The following is a 17,211-nucleotide window of genomic DNA, read 5'->3' on the forward strand; positions in this document are numbered from 1 at the left end:
AAGCAAAAATAATACAAAAACAGGGGGGGGGACAAAAACATAAGAGACTCTTAAATATGGAGAACAAACAGAGGGTTACTGGAGGGGTTGTGGGAGGGGGGATGGGCTAAATGGGTAAGGGGCATTAAGGAATCTACTCCTGAAGTCACTGTTGCACTATATGCTAACTAACTTAGATGTAAATTTTTTTAAAAATTAAATAAAAATTAAAAGGAAAAAAAAACTCACAGTGAAAAGGAAAATGTATTTGATGACATGAGAATTTAAAAAGTCTGGATGCAAAAGCTCCATTGATAAAATAAAAATAATTATACATTGGGAAATAAAAATAAAATAGAGAAATAAAAAAATTTTTTTAATATTTATTTTTTGAGAGACAGACACACACAAAGTGTGAGCAGGGGTGGAGCAAAGGGAGACACAGACTCTGAAGCAGGCTCCAGGCTCACACCTGTCAGCACAGAGCCCAACTTGGGGCTTGAACTCACGAAACTCGAGGTCATAACCTGAGCTGAATTCGGCCACTTAACTGACTGAGCCACCCAGGTGCCCCAGTTATACATTCTTTTAAAAGAAATATTTGCTTAGTTTTTTACTATGGACATTTTCTTTTTTTGCTTATTTTTTTATATGTTTATTTTGAGAAAGAGGGAGAGAGAGCACACGGGCAGGGTGGGGGGGAGTGGCAGACAGAGAGGTGGGAGAGAGAGGATCCCAAGCAAGCTCTGCACTGTCATTACAGAGCCCGACGTAGGGCTTAATCTCGTGAACTGTGAGATCACGACCTGAACCGAAATCAAGAGTTGGACACTTAACTAACTGAGCCATCCAGACACTCCTACAATTTATTTATTTTGAGAGAGAGCACATGTGTATGCACAAGTAGGAGAGGGGCAGAGAGAGAGAAAGGGAAAGAGAGGATCCCAAGGAGGCTCCATGCTGTCAGTGCAGATCCCGAAGTGGGGCTCAATCCCATCAACCATGAGATCATGACCTGAGCCAAAATCAAGAGTCAGATGCTCAATCCACTGAGCCAATCAGGTGCCCATGGGCATTTTCAAATATAAACAAACATTGATATAATTAAACCAATGTGTGTATCACTCAGGTTTTTTTTTTTATTTTTTTCAGTGTTTATTTTTTTGAGGGAGTGTGTATGCACATGTGCAAGGGAGGGGCAGAGAGAGGGGGGTATAGATGATCAGAAGTGGGCTTTGTGCTGACAGCAGCGGGTCCAGTGGGGGCTTGAACTCACAAACAGTGAGATCATGACCTGAGCCAAAGTCGGACACTTAACCAACTGAGCCACCCAGTGATAGGTGCCCCTATCACTTAGCTTTAATAATCATTGATACGTGGTCAGTCTCGTCTCATTCCTGTATTCCCAACCCCTCATTATTTTGATGAAATATTTCTGTTCTTTTCCTGGTTATAGTAGGAATTACAGTATGTATTTTCTGCTTCTCAAAATCTGTTAATATCTTTCTCTCCTCCTGGATAATAGTAGACTTTTGAACACTAGAACTCTTTGAACAATGTGTATAGTTTTCAGAAGGGAAGCTTTATATTTTTCTGAAATTTATTTCCAAATATTTTTTTCTTTTTGATGCTATTATAAGTGGAATTGTATTCCTGAATTCTTTTTTTTTTTTTAACGTTTATTTATTTATTTATTTTGAGAGAAAGAGTGTGCTCATGTGAACAGTGGGAAGGCAGAGAGAAAGAGAGCGAGAGAGAATCCCAAGCAGGCTCCATGCTGTCAGCTCAGAGCCCCATACAGAGCTCCATCTCACAAACCATGAAGTCATGACTTGAGCCAAAATCAAGAGTGGGACACTTAACCAACTGTGCCACCCTGGTACCCCCCTGAATTCATTTTTGGATTGTTCGTTGCGAGTATATAGAAATACATTTGGGGCCGCCTGGCTGGCTCAGTTGGTACAGTATGTGACTTTTGATCTTGAGGTTGTGAGTTCATGGCCCACGTTGGGTGTAGAGCTTACTTTAAAAAAATACTATTGATTTTTATATATTGATTTTATACTCTGAAAACTTGCTGAACTTACTTATTAACTCAAATAGTTTTTTTAGGAGATTCCTTTGGATTTTCTATATACAAGATTATGTCATCTGCAAATAGAGATTATTTATTTCTTCAGACATCTTTCTTAGGGGAAAGCATCTATCTAGTTTTTTACCATTAAGTCTGATGTCAGCTTTTGGGTTTTTGTAGATGCCCTTTATCAGGTTGCAGTTCCCTCCTATGTTCAGCTTGTTGAGTATTTTTATCACAAAAGTGTTTAAATTCATGGTGCTGAATTTTGTCAAATGCTTTTTCTGCATCTAATGAGATGATCCTTTGGTTTTGTCCTTTGTTATGTTAATATGATGACTGATTGATCTTTAGATGTTAAAACCCATTTGGTCATGATGTATAATTCTTTTTATATGTTGGTTGATTTCCTCATATGTTGAAGATTTTTGTGTATATATTCATGAGGGATGCTGATCCTATGGTTTTTTTGTGTGTGCTGTTTTGTCTGGTTTAGGTATTGGAATAATACTGGCTCTATAGAATGAAGCGGGATGTGTTTCCTTCTGTTTTTTTGGCTTATGATGGATTGATATTAATTCTTACTTAACTTAAAATTGGTAGAATCTATTTGTGAACCCATTTGGGCCTGTGCTTATCTTTGTGGGATGCTTTTTAACATTTTTTATTCTCCCTACTTGTTGGTCTGTTCATATATTGTATTTCTTCTCGAGTCCTTTTTAGTTTTCATTTTTCTAGGAATTTCATCTTATTTGTTAGCATACAATTTTTCTTGTTATTATTTTACAATCCTTTTTATTTCTGTAGTTCTTAGAGCTTTTTCAAAGTATTTTGGGGTGTTGTTTTCCCTTCCCACATCCAATTTGCTTTTCTTCTTCTAGGAATTCTTCACAGCTTTGGTCAGCTGACCCTTCTTATCTTGCATCCCTTTTGTGTCTCAGTTCTTCTAAAAATTTTTTTAATGTTTATTTATTTGAGAGAGAGAAAGACAGAGAATGAACAGGGGAGGGGCAGATAGCGGGCAACACAGAATCCAAAGCACGCTCCAGGCTCTGAGCTGTCAGCACCGAGCCCAGTGCAGGGCTTGAACCCACAAACTACAAGATCATGACCTGAGCCAAAGTCGGACCCTTAACCGACTGAGCCACCCAGGCACCCCTCTGTTCTCAAAATAGCTTTGTGCTACTTAATGGACTCAGTGGTAAGAGTAGGTTGATGGAGGCCCTCAGTCTGATTGTCATCCAGATGTAATTCTATCACTTTGTTTCTTGGAAATTTACAGCCATATTTTAATTTCTTACTATAGTGTTCATTGTTTCAAACAATTGATGGTAAAAATAATCAAGTCTTTCTTTTTACACTGTTCAGATTTTACTCCAAACAAGTAAATATTTATTTGTATTACTGATTTGCATTTGCTTGATCTAGTTTCAGAAGCCCTACGGGTGGCAACTACTAGCCCAACTGCCAATACTACTGGTACTGCTACCTCTACCACTGTGGGTGCAGTTAAACAAGAACCTCCCTGCTCTACTTCATCTGCAATAAATATCCTGGAAAATATAAACTCTACAGAACCCCCAAAGCCCTGCGAACTTGATGGGCTTCCTTCAGACCAGTTTGCAAAAGGACAGGACACTGTTGCCATAGAAGGTTTTACAGATGAGGAGAACACAGAAAGTGGAGGAGAAGGCCAATACAGAGAGCGTGATGAATTTGTGGTAAAGATAGAAGACATAGAGACTTTTAAGGTGATTTAAATGTTCACAGGTGTAAAGGTCATAGTTTAGTGGGCATGTCCTATACTAAGCCTTCATAATGACTAATAGTATGCCTCTGGCTTGAACTGCAAAAAGTTATATTTTTATAGTTATTCTGTTGTAATTGCTAGATAATAAAATCAAACTAGCAGATGTCAGATATTTTGAAAAAGCAGTTTAAAATTATTTTGACTTTTTTGAGTTTTGCATATTTCTGACTAGTCAGTATGCTGCATTTAGGTACTAGTAATGAGAGCAGTTTTGAAATGTTAATGTTTTTGAAGGTTCCCAACTCAATTGTATTGTTAAGGGGTTGGAGAAAATGGTTATTTTTTTTTTACTTAAAAGTTTAAAGAAAGTAATAGGAATATAAAATAAACACAGAATTCACTTATTTTCATAATTTCAAATTATAGAACCACAGGTAGAATGGTAAATTTCATACCAGACGATTTTAGCTGTGCTTAAAATAATATATTTTTTGGGTTTTTGTTTCCTTTTGATTTTATTTTTGAATTGGGGTGGAGAGGAATGGCATTAAAAAGTATAATGAGGACTATAATACAACATTCAAATTGTCTATATGCCTTCCATTCACAATTAACTACTGTTAATATTTTAGCATATTTGTTTCTGGTCTTTTTGAATATATACATACTCTTGTAAAACTGCACAAATAATGTATCAAAATATCATTAGGGGAAAACTTGCCAGTAGTTACACAAAAGGGTAATGAGCTACTGTACATGTTGGTGTCCTCCCTATTTCTGGAAGAATTTTAGCAGAGATTGAATAGCCACCTTATAAAAATTATTGCAAAAATTCAGCTAGGTTAAAAATAATAGCTATGTAGGTCATTCATTTTTCTCTTAGTTCTAAGATTCTATAAATCAAGAATATGTTGCCAGTTTTTAAAATTATAACTGATTCCACATATTACAGGAGGCTTTAAAAACAGGAAAAGAACCCCCAGCTATTTGGAAAGTACAAAAAGCTTTATTACAGAAGTTTGTTCCTGAAATTCGAGATGGACAAAGAGAATTTGCTGCTACAAATAGTGTAAGTAAAATGCTTGGTTACATTAGCCTTCCTATTTTTTTGACAAAACAGTTATCCTGGGAAAAATAAAGGATGATTTAAATTTAAGTGTATTTTTATTATTTTTTAAATATTTATTTTTGAGAGAGAGAGAGAGAGATAAAGAGAGATCAAGAGCAGGGGAGGGGCAGGGAGAGTCAGAGACACAGGATCCAAGCAGGCTCCAGCCTCTGAGCTGTCAGCGCAAAGCCCGACACGGGGCTCCAACTCAGGAGCTGTGAGATCATGACCTGAGCCAAAGTCAGATGCTTAACCAACTGAGCCATCAAGATGCCCCTAATTTTTTTTTAATGTTTATTTATTTTTGAGAGAGAAAGAGAGAGAGGGAGACAGAGTACAAGTGGGGTAGGGACAGAGAGAGCCAGAGGCACAGAATCTGAAGTAGGCTCCAGGCTCTGCACCATCAGCACAGAGTGCGACACGGGGCTCAAACCCACGAACCATGAGATGATGACCTGAGCTAAAGTCAAACACTTAACCAGTTGAGCCACCCAGGCGTCCCTAGGCGCCCCTAAATTAAATGTATTTTATATTAAGCATTTCTGATATAAAATTTGATAATATAATACTCTGATAGTCTGATTATAAAACAGAATCAGTATGTAAATACCAGTTTTTAAAAATTAAATCACTTTATACATATATATATATATATATATATATATATATATATAACCTTTTTTTAAAAAATGAATTAGTTATTAGTCTATAAAAAGTTCATACGGAATCAGGGGCTGCTACTATATTGATTATTCTGCCAATCAAACATCCCAATTTATCAGAAAACTTACAAAAGTGATTCTTTTATACTTATGTAGTTATTTAACAGCATTGAGTAAGTAAGCATCTGATGATTAGCCAAATGATTAGCCAAATGTAAGCTTCTATGTAAGGGCTTACAGTCAAGAATGAGACTGAGATCATTTTTATTGAGGGTGAAAAGTAGCTTGGCCAGAGATGCATTTTGAAAAACTTAAAGGATGCTAATGTAATAGTCAAGCCAACAAATATTTTATGTACAGAATGTATAAGTATGTAATTCATAGTGTTTCTTTCCTTAGTACCTTGGATATTTTGGAGATGCAAAGAGTAAATACAAAAAGATATACGTGAAGTTCATTGAAAACACAAACAAAAAGGAATATGTCAGAGTGTGTTCCAAAAAGCCAAGAAGTAAGCCTTCACAAACTATCAGGTATTTATTTTCATATGTAATATATATATATATATATAAGGCTTATTTTTGGCAATGTCTTTTATTTTAAGTTAATTTTATTTTAGTAGTCTCTACACCCAGCGTGGGCTTGAACCCAGAACCCCAAGTATGTGACCCCCAAGTCACATGCTCTTTTGACCAAACCAGTCAGGTACTCCAGCAATGGTTTTTTTTTATTTTTGTTTTTTAATTTTTAATTTGTTTTTAACTTTTGAGAGAGAGAGAGCACAAGTCGGGGAGAGAAACAGAGAGAGACAGAGAGAGAGAGAATCTTTGGTAGGCTCTGAACTCAGTGTGGATCCCATGACCCTGGGATCACAACCCAAGCCAAAATCAAAAGTCAGACATTGAACCAACTGAGCCATCCAGTCATCTGCCCACACCCACAATGTCTTATACAAAGAATCACATCAGTTAAAGAGCCTAACATTTTTTCATTATATACAAGTCTAAAAATTCAGTGTCTGCTATAATAAGTGATTCTTTTTTTTTTTTTAATATTTTAATTTATTGTTGAGACAGAAAAAGATAGAGCATAAGCAGGGGAGGGGCAGAGAGAGAGGGAGACACAGAATCCAAGGCAGGTTCCAGGCTCTGAGCTGTCAGCACAGAGCCCGACGTGGGGCTCGAACTCAAGCCTGTGAGATCATGACCTGAGCTGAAGTCGGACGCTTAACCAACTGAGCGACCCAGGCGCCGCAATAAGTGATTCTTTTTGAAGTAATGAGACCGGAGCCGTAAAGCTCATGACCATCTGTGGTGGGATAGGTACTCTTTTCTTTCCCAGAAGCCTTTTGGTGTCACCCTAATGTAATGGAGGGAAAATAGATTTAGAGTCAGGAGGTTTGAATCCAGCTTTTTATGACCTAGAGTAACACAACCTTTTTGAAGCCCTCTTTTTTATCCATAAAATGAAAATTAAAATGGAGTGTCAAATTTAAAATGAAATAAATTTTAAGAAAAAACTCTAAAACCTATATATTACCAGGCAAGTGTACAATAGAATTATCATATATTAATGTGATCTGGGTTGTCTGGAACATGGATCTGGAAGACAACTGACCTAGCCACATTCCTGTGATCTGTATGGGAAAAGGGGGTATGACCCTAGATATTCTCAATCTAGTGCTGGTAAGGTCTAGTTTGATTCAGATTCCAACTTATTAGAAGCAGTGCACCTTATTTTTATGATGGAATTTTATCCACTCAAATCTCCAGAACTAACACAGCAAATCTTGAAGGGCTCTAGGACAGATGTAGTTGGTCTCCACACCAAAACTTGCTACCACAAGAATCTGAGAGTTTCAGATGGTCAGAGTTACTACATATGGCTATTGATGGTTTATCATGAATTACTTCCCAAAGCCCTTTGATCACCTGTTGTACAGCTTCATCCTCAGGAAAATGAGTTCGTGAAGAGAGAGAAATAGGGATTAAATTAATAGCCTTTAATAACTGAATACTGAATGTCAGTGGTTAGAGGGTATTTCAAGAGAATTTGTCGGGAGGAGGGTGGGAATCATCATTGGAGATGTATGGGACTTGGGCTTTATTTTGGAGATGTTGGTGAGGTAATTATACTTTTTTTCACTAGTGTTATTCATTTTTGGTCTAATTTATTTTAATCTGACAAGATTGCAGTGTGTTAATGAAGTTTGTTTGTAACATTGCAGAACTGTTCAGGCTAAACCAAGTAGTAGCAGTAAAACTTCTGATCCTCCAACACCAAAAACTACAACTACAAAAGCCCCTTCAGTGAAACCCAAAGTTAAACAGCTGAAAGTAAAGGCTGAGCCACCACCAAAGAAGCGGAAGAAATGGAAAGAAGAGTTTTCATCATCCCAATCTGACTCCAGTCCTGAGATCCATTCTACTAGTAGTGATGATGAGGGTAAGTTCTCTATGAAGTGAATACCTTGGTAACTTTAGGTTATCTACATGAACAGAGAGAAGCAATGATATTCACAATTCAAAATTGTTTTATTTCTCAGGGGATTTACCTACCTAAGTTCTGCCTAGGCTTTTATAAAAATACATTAAAAAATAAATACATATATACATACATAAATTCTCATTCCTTGAACACTAATTGAAGTACACTTTGCCCATACGTGCAGCCTTGTAAAGTAGAAAAGAACAGTGAACTGAAGGAAGACTGCTGCCATAGTCATGCCAGTTATCTCGCCTCTTTGGGTAGGATGGGGATTAGATCAGATCATTTATGCTGAGTCCTGTAATCTCTGTAGTTCTAATCTTCAGTCTATGTTTATGCTGGAAGAAAAGAGTAAAATGAGCCTAGGAGGCAGCAACTCTGAAACTATAGTTAATAGGGTATAATAATGTATATAATAATGTATACTTATATAGAATATAAGTATATGGAATATATTTGGAATATATGGAATATATTTGTTAATTATATGATATACTGTATACTGCCATATATCTGCCACTAGCCAACCAGTACCCTTGACTAATCTAGGTGACCTCTCTGTGCCTTAATTTTTTCTCTTTTATAAAATGAAAAGGTTGAAATAGATCAGACTTTTTGACCTTCAAACCCTTTTATACTCTTAAAACTGTTAAAAGACACCAAAGAGCATTTTCATTGGCTAGATACAGATACAGGTATATTGATTTATTAGAAACTAAACCTGAGATAGTTGTAAAACACAAGAATATACTAGTGCACATTCCATTAGCCATCAAATTGTTGTGAATATAAGTAAGAAATACCAAGCAGTTCATTCTAGAGCAAAAGTTGGCAAACTGGCCAGTGGGTCAAATCTGACCTGCAGCCTATTCTTGTAAATAAAGTTTTAATTGGAATGCGGATTCATTTACATATTTTCATATAGTTGGTTTTCTACCACAGTGGCAGATTTGAGTCATTGCTACAAAGAGCATGTGACCATTAAAGCCTCAAATATTTACCACTTGGCCCTTTACAGAAAAAGGTTGGTGACCCTTCTAGAGCATAAAGTTGGAGGTAGGCAGAAAAAGTTGAAAGGATGATAGAAGGCCGGATATGCCAAGCTAAAGCTAAAAAGCCTGGGATCCTGTAAGCAAAGGAGAGTCCCTGGAAGGATTTGAGTAGGGAGCAACATGTTAAAATTGGAATTTGTATTACAAGACCTCATAGTTCAGGTATAAATTGAAAGTCTGAAGTTGGGGCAGTAGGGATGGAAGAGGGGGACACATGAGAAATTCAGGTTGAATGTAAATGGTGAATTGTGTGTTGGGGTGCTATTGAGGTTGATGACCAGGTTGGATTCTGACATTACAAGCTCATTGCTTGGGAGCTTATCTTAAAGCTTATTTGAACAGAAAGAGAATGGTAGGGCATCTGGGTGGCTCGGTTGGTTAGTAGTTGAGCGTCTGACTCTTGATTTTGCCTCACATCATGATCTCAGGGTCGAGCCCCATTTTGGGAGCCTACTAAAGATTCTCTCTCCCCCTGCCCCTTTCCCCAGGTCATGTTCTCTCTCTCTCTCTCTCTCTCTCTCTCTCTCTCTCTCAAATTAAATAAAAATAAAAAAATAAAAGCTACTCATGAAGTTTGAACATCAGAATTTATAAAGAAATGCAGTGCTTTGGGCCACCTGGGTGTTTAGTCTTGATTTTGGCTCAGGTCATGATCTCATGGTTTGTGGGTTTGAGCCCCGTGTCAGGCTCTGCACTAACAGCACAGAGCCTGCTTGGGATTTTCTGTCTCCCTCTCTCTCTACCCCCCACCTCCCCACACCCAAAAATTAAAATGGAAAAAAAATTTTTAATTCTTTTAAAGATTAAAAAAAAGATATTCAGTGCTTTGAGTGTGTATGGAAGGCAATACTTGTAATTTTTGTAGTTTGCTTTCCTTTCTATGGTTTAGAATGGAATGGTTTAGGTTCTAAATTTGCACGCAATTATACCGCTTCCTTAAATGACATTCAAGATGTTTTTCTTTAATGGTGACTTGAGTTGCCACTAGGTGTCACTAATAGGTAAGCATTTTTATTGTTTTTGATTATTTCTTAAAAGGCAAATATTGATAATAAACATAGATTTATACATTGGTGGTTTTTAAAATTATTTAAGAGTTTTTTATAATCTTCAGATTTATTGAGGATTCCAAAATACTTGTGCTTTTGTGGGCTATATGTATTGACATTTACCAAATGTCTACTAAGATAATTAAAAAAAATTTTTTTGATGTTTATTTATTTTTGAGAGACAGAGTATGAGCAGGGGAGGGGCAGAGAGACCCACACACACATAGAGAACCTGAAGCAGGCTGCAGGCTCTGAGCTGTCAGCACAGAGCCTGAGGCGGGGCTCAGACTCATGACACCATGAGATCATGACCTGAGCTTAAAGTCAGATGCTTAACCAACTGAGCCACCAGGGTGCCCCTAAAACAAATTTTTAAAATATTTATTTAAAGTAAACCAAGGGCGGGGCGCCTGGGTGGCGCAGTCGGTTAAGCGTCCGACTTCAGCCAGGTCACGATCTCACGGTCCATGAGTTCGAGCCCCGCGTCAGGCTCTGGGCTGATGGCTCGGAGCCTGGATCCTGTTTCCGATTCTATGTCTCCCTCTCTCTCTGCCCCTCCTCCGTTCATGCTCTGTCTCTCTCTGTCCCAAAAATAAATTAAAAAAAAAAAAAAGTTGTAAAAAAAATTAAAAAAAAAGAAATAAAATAAAGTAAACCAAGGGCTACTCAGGTGGCTCAGTTGGTTAAGCATCTGACTTTGGCTGAGGTCATGATCTCGCGGTGTCTTGAGTTCGAGCTCCGCCTTGGGCTCTGTACTGACAGCTTATAGCTTGGAGCCTAGAGCCTGCTTCAGATCCTGTTTCTGTCTCTCTGTCCCTGCCCCGCTCAAGCTCTGTTTTTCCCACTCTCTCAAATATAAAATAAACAGATTACAGGGGTGCCTCGGTGGTTCATTCTGTTAAGCCCCCGACTCTTGATCTCGGCTCAGGTCTTGATCTCATGGTTATGAGTTCAAGCCCCGCGTCAGACTCTGTGCTGACAGCTCAGAGCCTGGAGCATGCTTCGGATTCTGTGTCTCCCTGTCTCTCTGCCCCTCCCCGACTCGCACTCTATCTCTCCCTCTCCCTCTCTCTCAAAAAAATAAAAATAAAAACATTTTTTTAATGTAAAAAAATAATAAAATAAAATAAACCCATTACTTATTAACATTTTTAACTACTATATTTTCCTAAACTAACAGAAGAGTAGCATTTTCATGTTTGCTTCTACATATATTGTTTCAGCTAATGTATAAAAAGAAAACCCACTTATATAGATTTTTTTTTAAATTTTTTTTTTTAACGTTTATTTATTTTTGAGACAGAGAGAGACAGAGCATGAACAGGGGAGGGGCAGAGAGAGAGGGAGACACAGAATCTGAAACAGGCTCCAGGCTCTGAGCTGTCAGCACAGAGCCCGACGCGGGGCTTGAACTCACGGACCGTGAGATCATGACCTGAGCTGAAGTTGGATGCTTAACCGACCAAGCCACCCAGGCGCCCCTATATAGATTTTTAATTACCTTTTCAGACAATTATGGATATTTTTATTATTTGATACTCAAAAGTTTTTATTTTATAAACTTGACCAGTAGTAGCTTCTTCAACTTCTCATGCTTTATTACATTAAAATTTACTGGTTTCTCTTACCCCTTGAATGTATCTTTAATCCATGAATGATTTTATCCATTCTGCGTGTGAAAATATCTGTTAGCTCATTGAGGCACATATTCTATTTCATTTTTTTCCCACATTTTATAAACTTGGGCTAAAATATATATAACATAATATATGCCGTTATAGCCATTTTATTTTTTAACGTTTATTTATTTTTGAGACAGAGAGAGACAGAGCATGAACTGGGGAGGGTCAGAGAGAGGGAGACACATAATCTGAAACAGGCTCCAGGCTCTGAGCTGTCAGCACAGAGCCCGACGCGGGGCTCGAACTCACGGACCGTGAGATCATGACCTGAGCTGAAGTCGGACGCTTAACCGACCAAGCCACCCAGGCGCCCCTAGCCATTTTTAAGTGTACATTTCAGTAGCATTGATTATATTCACACTGTTGTGCAACTATCACAACTATTTTCAAGACATTTTCATCACACCAAACAGAAACTTTGTAACCATTAAGCAATAACTACCGATTCTCTCTTTCCCCCAGTTGTTGGTAATCTCTAATCTAGTTTCTGTTTCCATGAATTTGCCTACTCTAAATATCTCATATAAGTGTATCTGTCTTATTTCACTTATAATGTTTTCAAGGTTCATCCATGTTACAGCATGTATATGAACTTAATTGCTTTTTACGGCCAGCTATTCCATTGTAAGTTTATGCATTGTATGTTCATTTATCTTTTCATCTTTTGATGGACACATAGATTATTTCCACCTGTTGGCTATTGTAAATGGTGCATGCAATGAACATTGGCATACAAATATGTTTGTGTCTTTTTTTTATTGTTTTGGGTGTATACCTAGGAGCGGAGTTGCTGGGCCATATGATAAGTGTATGTTTAGCTTTTTGAGGAACCACCAAACCTTTGAAATACCCCAATGATTGCACCATTTTACTTTACTGCCAGCAATGCGTAAGGTTCCAGTTTTTTCACATCCTCACCAACACTTGTTATTTTTTTGTTTCTGGTGGGTTGTTTTGTTTTATTTTTTATTGTAGCCATCCTAGTAGGTGTAAAGTGCTATATGACTGAAGTTTTGATTTGTAGTTCCTTAACAACTAATGTTGAGTATCTTTTCAAGTGATTACTGTCCATTTCCTTATCTTCTTTGAAGAAATGTCTATTCTGATATGTTGCCTAGTTTTAATTAGGCTATTCTTTTGTTCTGAAGTTGTAGGAGTTCTTTATATATTCTAGATAATAAACCCTTACTAGATGTAGGATTTAAAATATTTTATCTTATTCTTTTGATAATGTCCATTGATGCACAAAAGTTTGAAATTCTGGGGCACCTGGGTGGCCCAGTCAGTTGAGCATCCAACTCTTGATTTCAACTCAGGTCATGATCCCAGGTTTGTGGGATTGGGCCCTGCATCAGGCTCCACGCTGAGCTTGGAGCCTGCTCAAAATTCTTTCTCCCTCTGCCCTTTCACTGCATGCTATCTCTCTCAAAAAAAAGTTTGAAGTTCTAACGAAGCCAAATTTCTTTATTTTTTTCTTTTATTGCTTTGACTTTTGGTGTCATATTAAGAATCCATTGCCAAATACAAGGTCATGAAGATTTACCCCTATATTTCCCAAGAGTTTCATGACTTTATTTTTTTTAATGTTTTTTTTTTAATTTTTTTAATGTTTGTTTACTTCTGAGAGAGACAAAGCGTGAGCAAGGGAGGGTCAGAGAGAGGGAGACACAGAATCTGAAGCAGGCTCCAGGCTCTGAGCTGTCAGCATGAAGCCCAACACGGTGCTGGAACTCACAAGCCAACTTGCCACGAAATCATGGCCTGAGCCAAAGTCAGAAGCTTAACTAACTGAGCCACCCAGGTGCCCCTAAGGTTTATTTTTGAGAGAAAAAAGAGTGCATGTAAGTGGGGGAGGGGCAGAGAAAGGGAGACAGAGGATCCAAAGCGGGCTCTGTGCTGACATCAGAGAACCCAATGCAGGGCTCCATGAAATCATGACCTGAGCTGAAATCAGACATTCAACCAACTGAGCCACCCAGGCACCTCTAAGAGTTTCATGATTTTAGCTCTTACATTTAGGTCATACATTTTTACAGTGTAACACTAATATTACCACTGATCTCATCAGTGAATTCCTTAAGTACGGGGATGTTGTCAAGCTCACAGCTGTAGATACATGTTTTCCAGAATTCTGATTTTCATTTGAAACCTGAAATTTTGGGAGTGCCTGGCTGGCTCAGTCGTGGAGTATGCGACTCCATCTCAGAGTCGTGAATTTGAGCTCCACATGGGGTGTAGAGATTACTTAAAAATAAAATCTTTTAAAAAAATTAAAAAAAATGAAACCTCAAATTTTGTCATTGTTAGTAAATGCTGTCATTTGTTCTCTTTGAATGACAGGTTCATTTCATTAATTTTTGAGAGAATGTCTGCCAGATACCTGAGTCTGAATAGGCATGGTGTGTCTGGCAATCACTCTTTCAAATGAAAATGGTTGTCCCAAGGGGAGAAAAGGGTCTAGTTCATCTTGTAACTCAAACAATTGCATGGATGCTCTTCCTGGAGATAACCATCATACTTTAAAACAGAAGTGCTTCATTTGTACCTCTAATTTATCACACAGAATATTGAGACATTTACTCAAAAGTAAAAAATTTAATGCAATTAATCATTTTTACTGCTTCATGAAAAACTATTTTTTTCATTTTTTTAAGTAATGTCTACCCAATGGGGCTTGAACTCAGGACCCAACATCAAGAGTCACACACTGCACCGATAGAGCCAGCCAGGCTCCCCAAGGACTATTCTTTAAAAAAAAAAAATTTTTTTAATGTTTATTTATTTTTGAGAGAGACAGAGTGTGAACAGGGGAGGGGCAGAGAGAGAGGGAGACACAGAATCCGAAGCAGGTTCCAGGCTCTGAGCTGTCAGCACAGAGCCCGATGCGGGGCTCAAAGCCACAAACCACAAGATCATGACCTGAGCCAAAGTCAGACATTCAACGGACTGAGCCACCCAGGTGCTCCTCCTTAAGGACTATTCTTATTTGAAACTGGCTTTTTTCCCCCTTTAAATGCATGTCAGGGAGATGGCAAAGTATATGGCTACTAGTGCAATTTGGTGCCACTGCTTTGATTCATACTAAGTAAGGCACCAGCATTTTTACCCATCATTATTTTTACAAATGTCAACAGAGTAAAAAAGGTATATAGCATTTAATATTTTTATGAAAACAATTTTGACATTATGAAAAGGATCTTGGAGGAAACCTCAAAAGATCCTTGGACCATACTTTAAGAACTGCTTTAAAGGCTGTGATAATAGTTTGTTAAATAACAAATATTCAACCAAGTAAGTTTTACACATATTGGCTTTTTTATTCAATTAATGGATCAGGCAGCATCCCATCTGGCAAGTAGAGGGGAGCTCCAAAGGGCTATAGAAAAGGAAAGGTTTTAAAAGTAGAGAGGGAGTGGTAAAAAGGAAATTATTAGCAAAAATCCACTGTTTTAGGCAAGGTCACCCTCCTAAGTGGAACAAAAAGGATCTATCAGTAAATTTCCTAGTGCTGACCAGGAAATTCCCATGTTAACTGGGTAAAGGTTACATTTCTGGGGTTTGAAACTGCAGTTAGGTTAAGTATTATTATGTCCTGGCTTATGTCCTGGTCCTGTTATTAAGTCCTGGTAATGACTTGGGGCCTTACCCTAAGTGACACCATTTTGGGCCTGTGTGTGTATAAAACAAACAAACTTTTTTTTTACAAGTTATGTATTTTAATCAAAAAAGTAAAAATTGAGACATTTCTAATCTTGAAGTTCTTGCCATTGAACTTGAGTGAAGTTTTCCTTGTGTATGGGCTATTTTATATATTTTTTTTAAATGTGTATATGCCTTGGCTCTAGACCAGAATTTTACAGTAATTTAAGTGTAGAATTAAAAAAAGAAGAGATGGCTGTATATTAACTCATACATTAGATGTCTTACGTAGTTTCTTCAATCTAGAGAAACCATCAGTTCTGGAGTAGCACAGCCAGGGGAGAACAAACAGGTTCCTGTGAGGCTGATGTTTACCAATGCTGGGCTAGTATTGGGCTTCAGAGTCACCTGGGAACCTTTAGAAGTATAATATTTAAACCTCATCATTACTGCTACCACCACCTACCCACCCACCCCCACCAAAAGATTCTGTTTTAATAGTCTAGCAAGCTGATTTGTTTGTTTTGTTTTGTTTTGTTTTACGAGCTCTCTAGTGATGGTGATGTGCAAACCAGCTTTAAGAATCTGTAACCTGGGGTGTTTTTAAAAGCCAAATGTGGGGGCGCCTGGGTGGCTCAGTCGGTTAAGCGTCTGACTTCGGCTCAGGTCACGATCTCGCGGTCCGTGAGTTCGAGCGCCGCGTCGGGCTCTGGGCTGATGGCTCAGAGCCTGGAGCCTGCTTCCCATGCTGTGTCTCCCTCTCTCTCTGCCCCTCCCCCGTTCATGCTCTGTCTCTCTCTGTCTCAAAAATAAATAAAAAACATTAAAAAAAAAAAAAAAGCCAAATGTGAGAAGCTTGAATTTGAAGAAATTTTATCTACAACCTTTTATCTGCTTGTAGGCTCTTTTTATAAATAAAAGTGTTTTTTAAATTTATCAGGAAGAATATTTAATATTTCGTCTTTTCACTCTCTCAGAATTTGATCCTCCAGCTCCCTTTGTCACTCGTTTTTTGAACACAAGAGCGATGAAGGAAACCTTTAAGAGCTACATGGAATTGCTTGTTAGCATCGCTTTGGACCCTGACACAATGCAAGCCTTAGAGAAGAGCAATGGTACAGTCTGCTAAGTAGTACTTTCTTGGTAGTGCTTCATGGATCTTCTTTATTCTTATCTGTTAGTTATGTGTTTAGTATGTAGGTTTTCTAATAGATATCTGTATATTGTCAGTTCACATGTTCATGATACTGATTCTATAAAGTATTCCTGTTTTTTCATGAATTGTCAATATTTGAACAAATTTATATTGAGGGATTTTTTTAGATTGAATGTATTTTTATTGATTCCTACTCATGGGAAAATTATGTAACTACCCACTAGTTTCTTTCAATTCTAAACCTTTGTCATCCTTATAACATTTCACTAAGTGTCTATGTTACACGCAAGGTCCAGAGGTCAACACATTCTGCTTTCTAATGATTGGAAAGATGAAGTGGATAATAATGGTATAAAGATTAAAATCACATTATTTGTGTCTCATAAAAGATACATCACCAAATAATTATATTCTAATCAATTAATAATAAAACAATGTATGCATTAGGTTACATTCATTAATATTACTCCTTTATATTCTTCCTTTAGTAACTTTTCCTTACAGTAAAATAGAGATGAGATTGATATTTGAAATAACTGGTGACTCATATATTTAATGTTGCTTGCTAATATT

The 17,211-nt window shown here is 37.5% G+C and overlaps 1 protein-coding gene across 6 annotated transcripts in view; it reads left to right on the forward strand.

The window, feature by feature from the left end:
• QSER1 (glutamine and serine rich 1) overlaps nt 1-17,211 on the forward strand; it is a 91,466-nt gene that overhangs the window by 52,814 nt on the left and 21,441 nt on the right. For all 6 annotated transcript variants that reach the window (XR_007156125.1, XR_007156126.1, XM_047877014.1 and 3 more), the window contains 5 exons: nt 3,482-3,804; nt 4,756-4,872; nt 5,973-6,106; nt 7,801-8,018; nt 16,460-16,597. Coding sequence is in view for 4 of the 6 variants with exons in the window: in XM_047877014.1 (XP_047732970.1) it covers nt 3,482-3,804; nt 4,756-4,872; nt 5,973-6,106; nt 7,801-8,018; nt 16,460-16,597 (930 nt within the window). In the remaining 2 variants the exon portion in view is untranslated. The remainder of the gene's footprint in view (nt 1-3,481; nt 3,805-4,755; nt 4,873-5,972; nt 6,107-7,800; nt 8,019-16,459; nt 16,598-17,211) is intronic.

Source organism: Prionailurus viverrinus, chromosome D1 (assembly GCF_022837055.1).
Source record: "Prionailurus viverrinus isolate Anna chromosome D1, UM_Priviv_1.0, whole genome shotgun sequence".
In the NCBI taxonomy this organism is placed as follows: domain Eukaryota; kingdom Metazoa; phylum Chordata; class Mammalia; order Carnivora; family Felidae; genus Prionailurus; species Prionailurus viverrinus.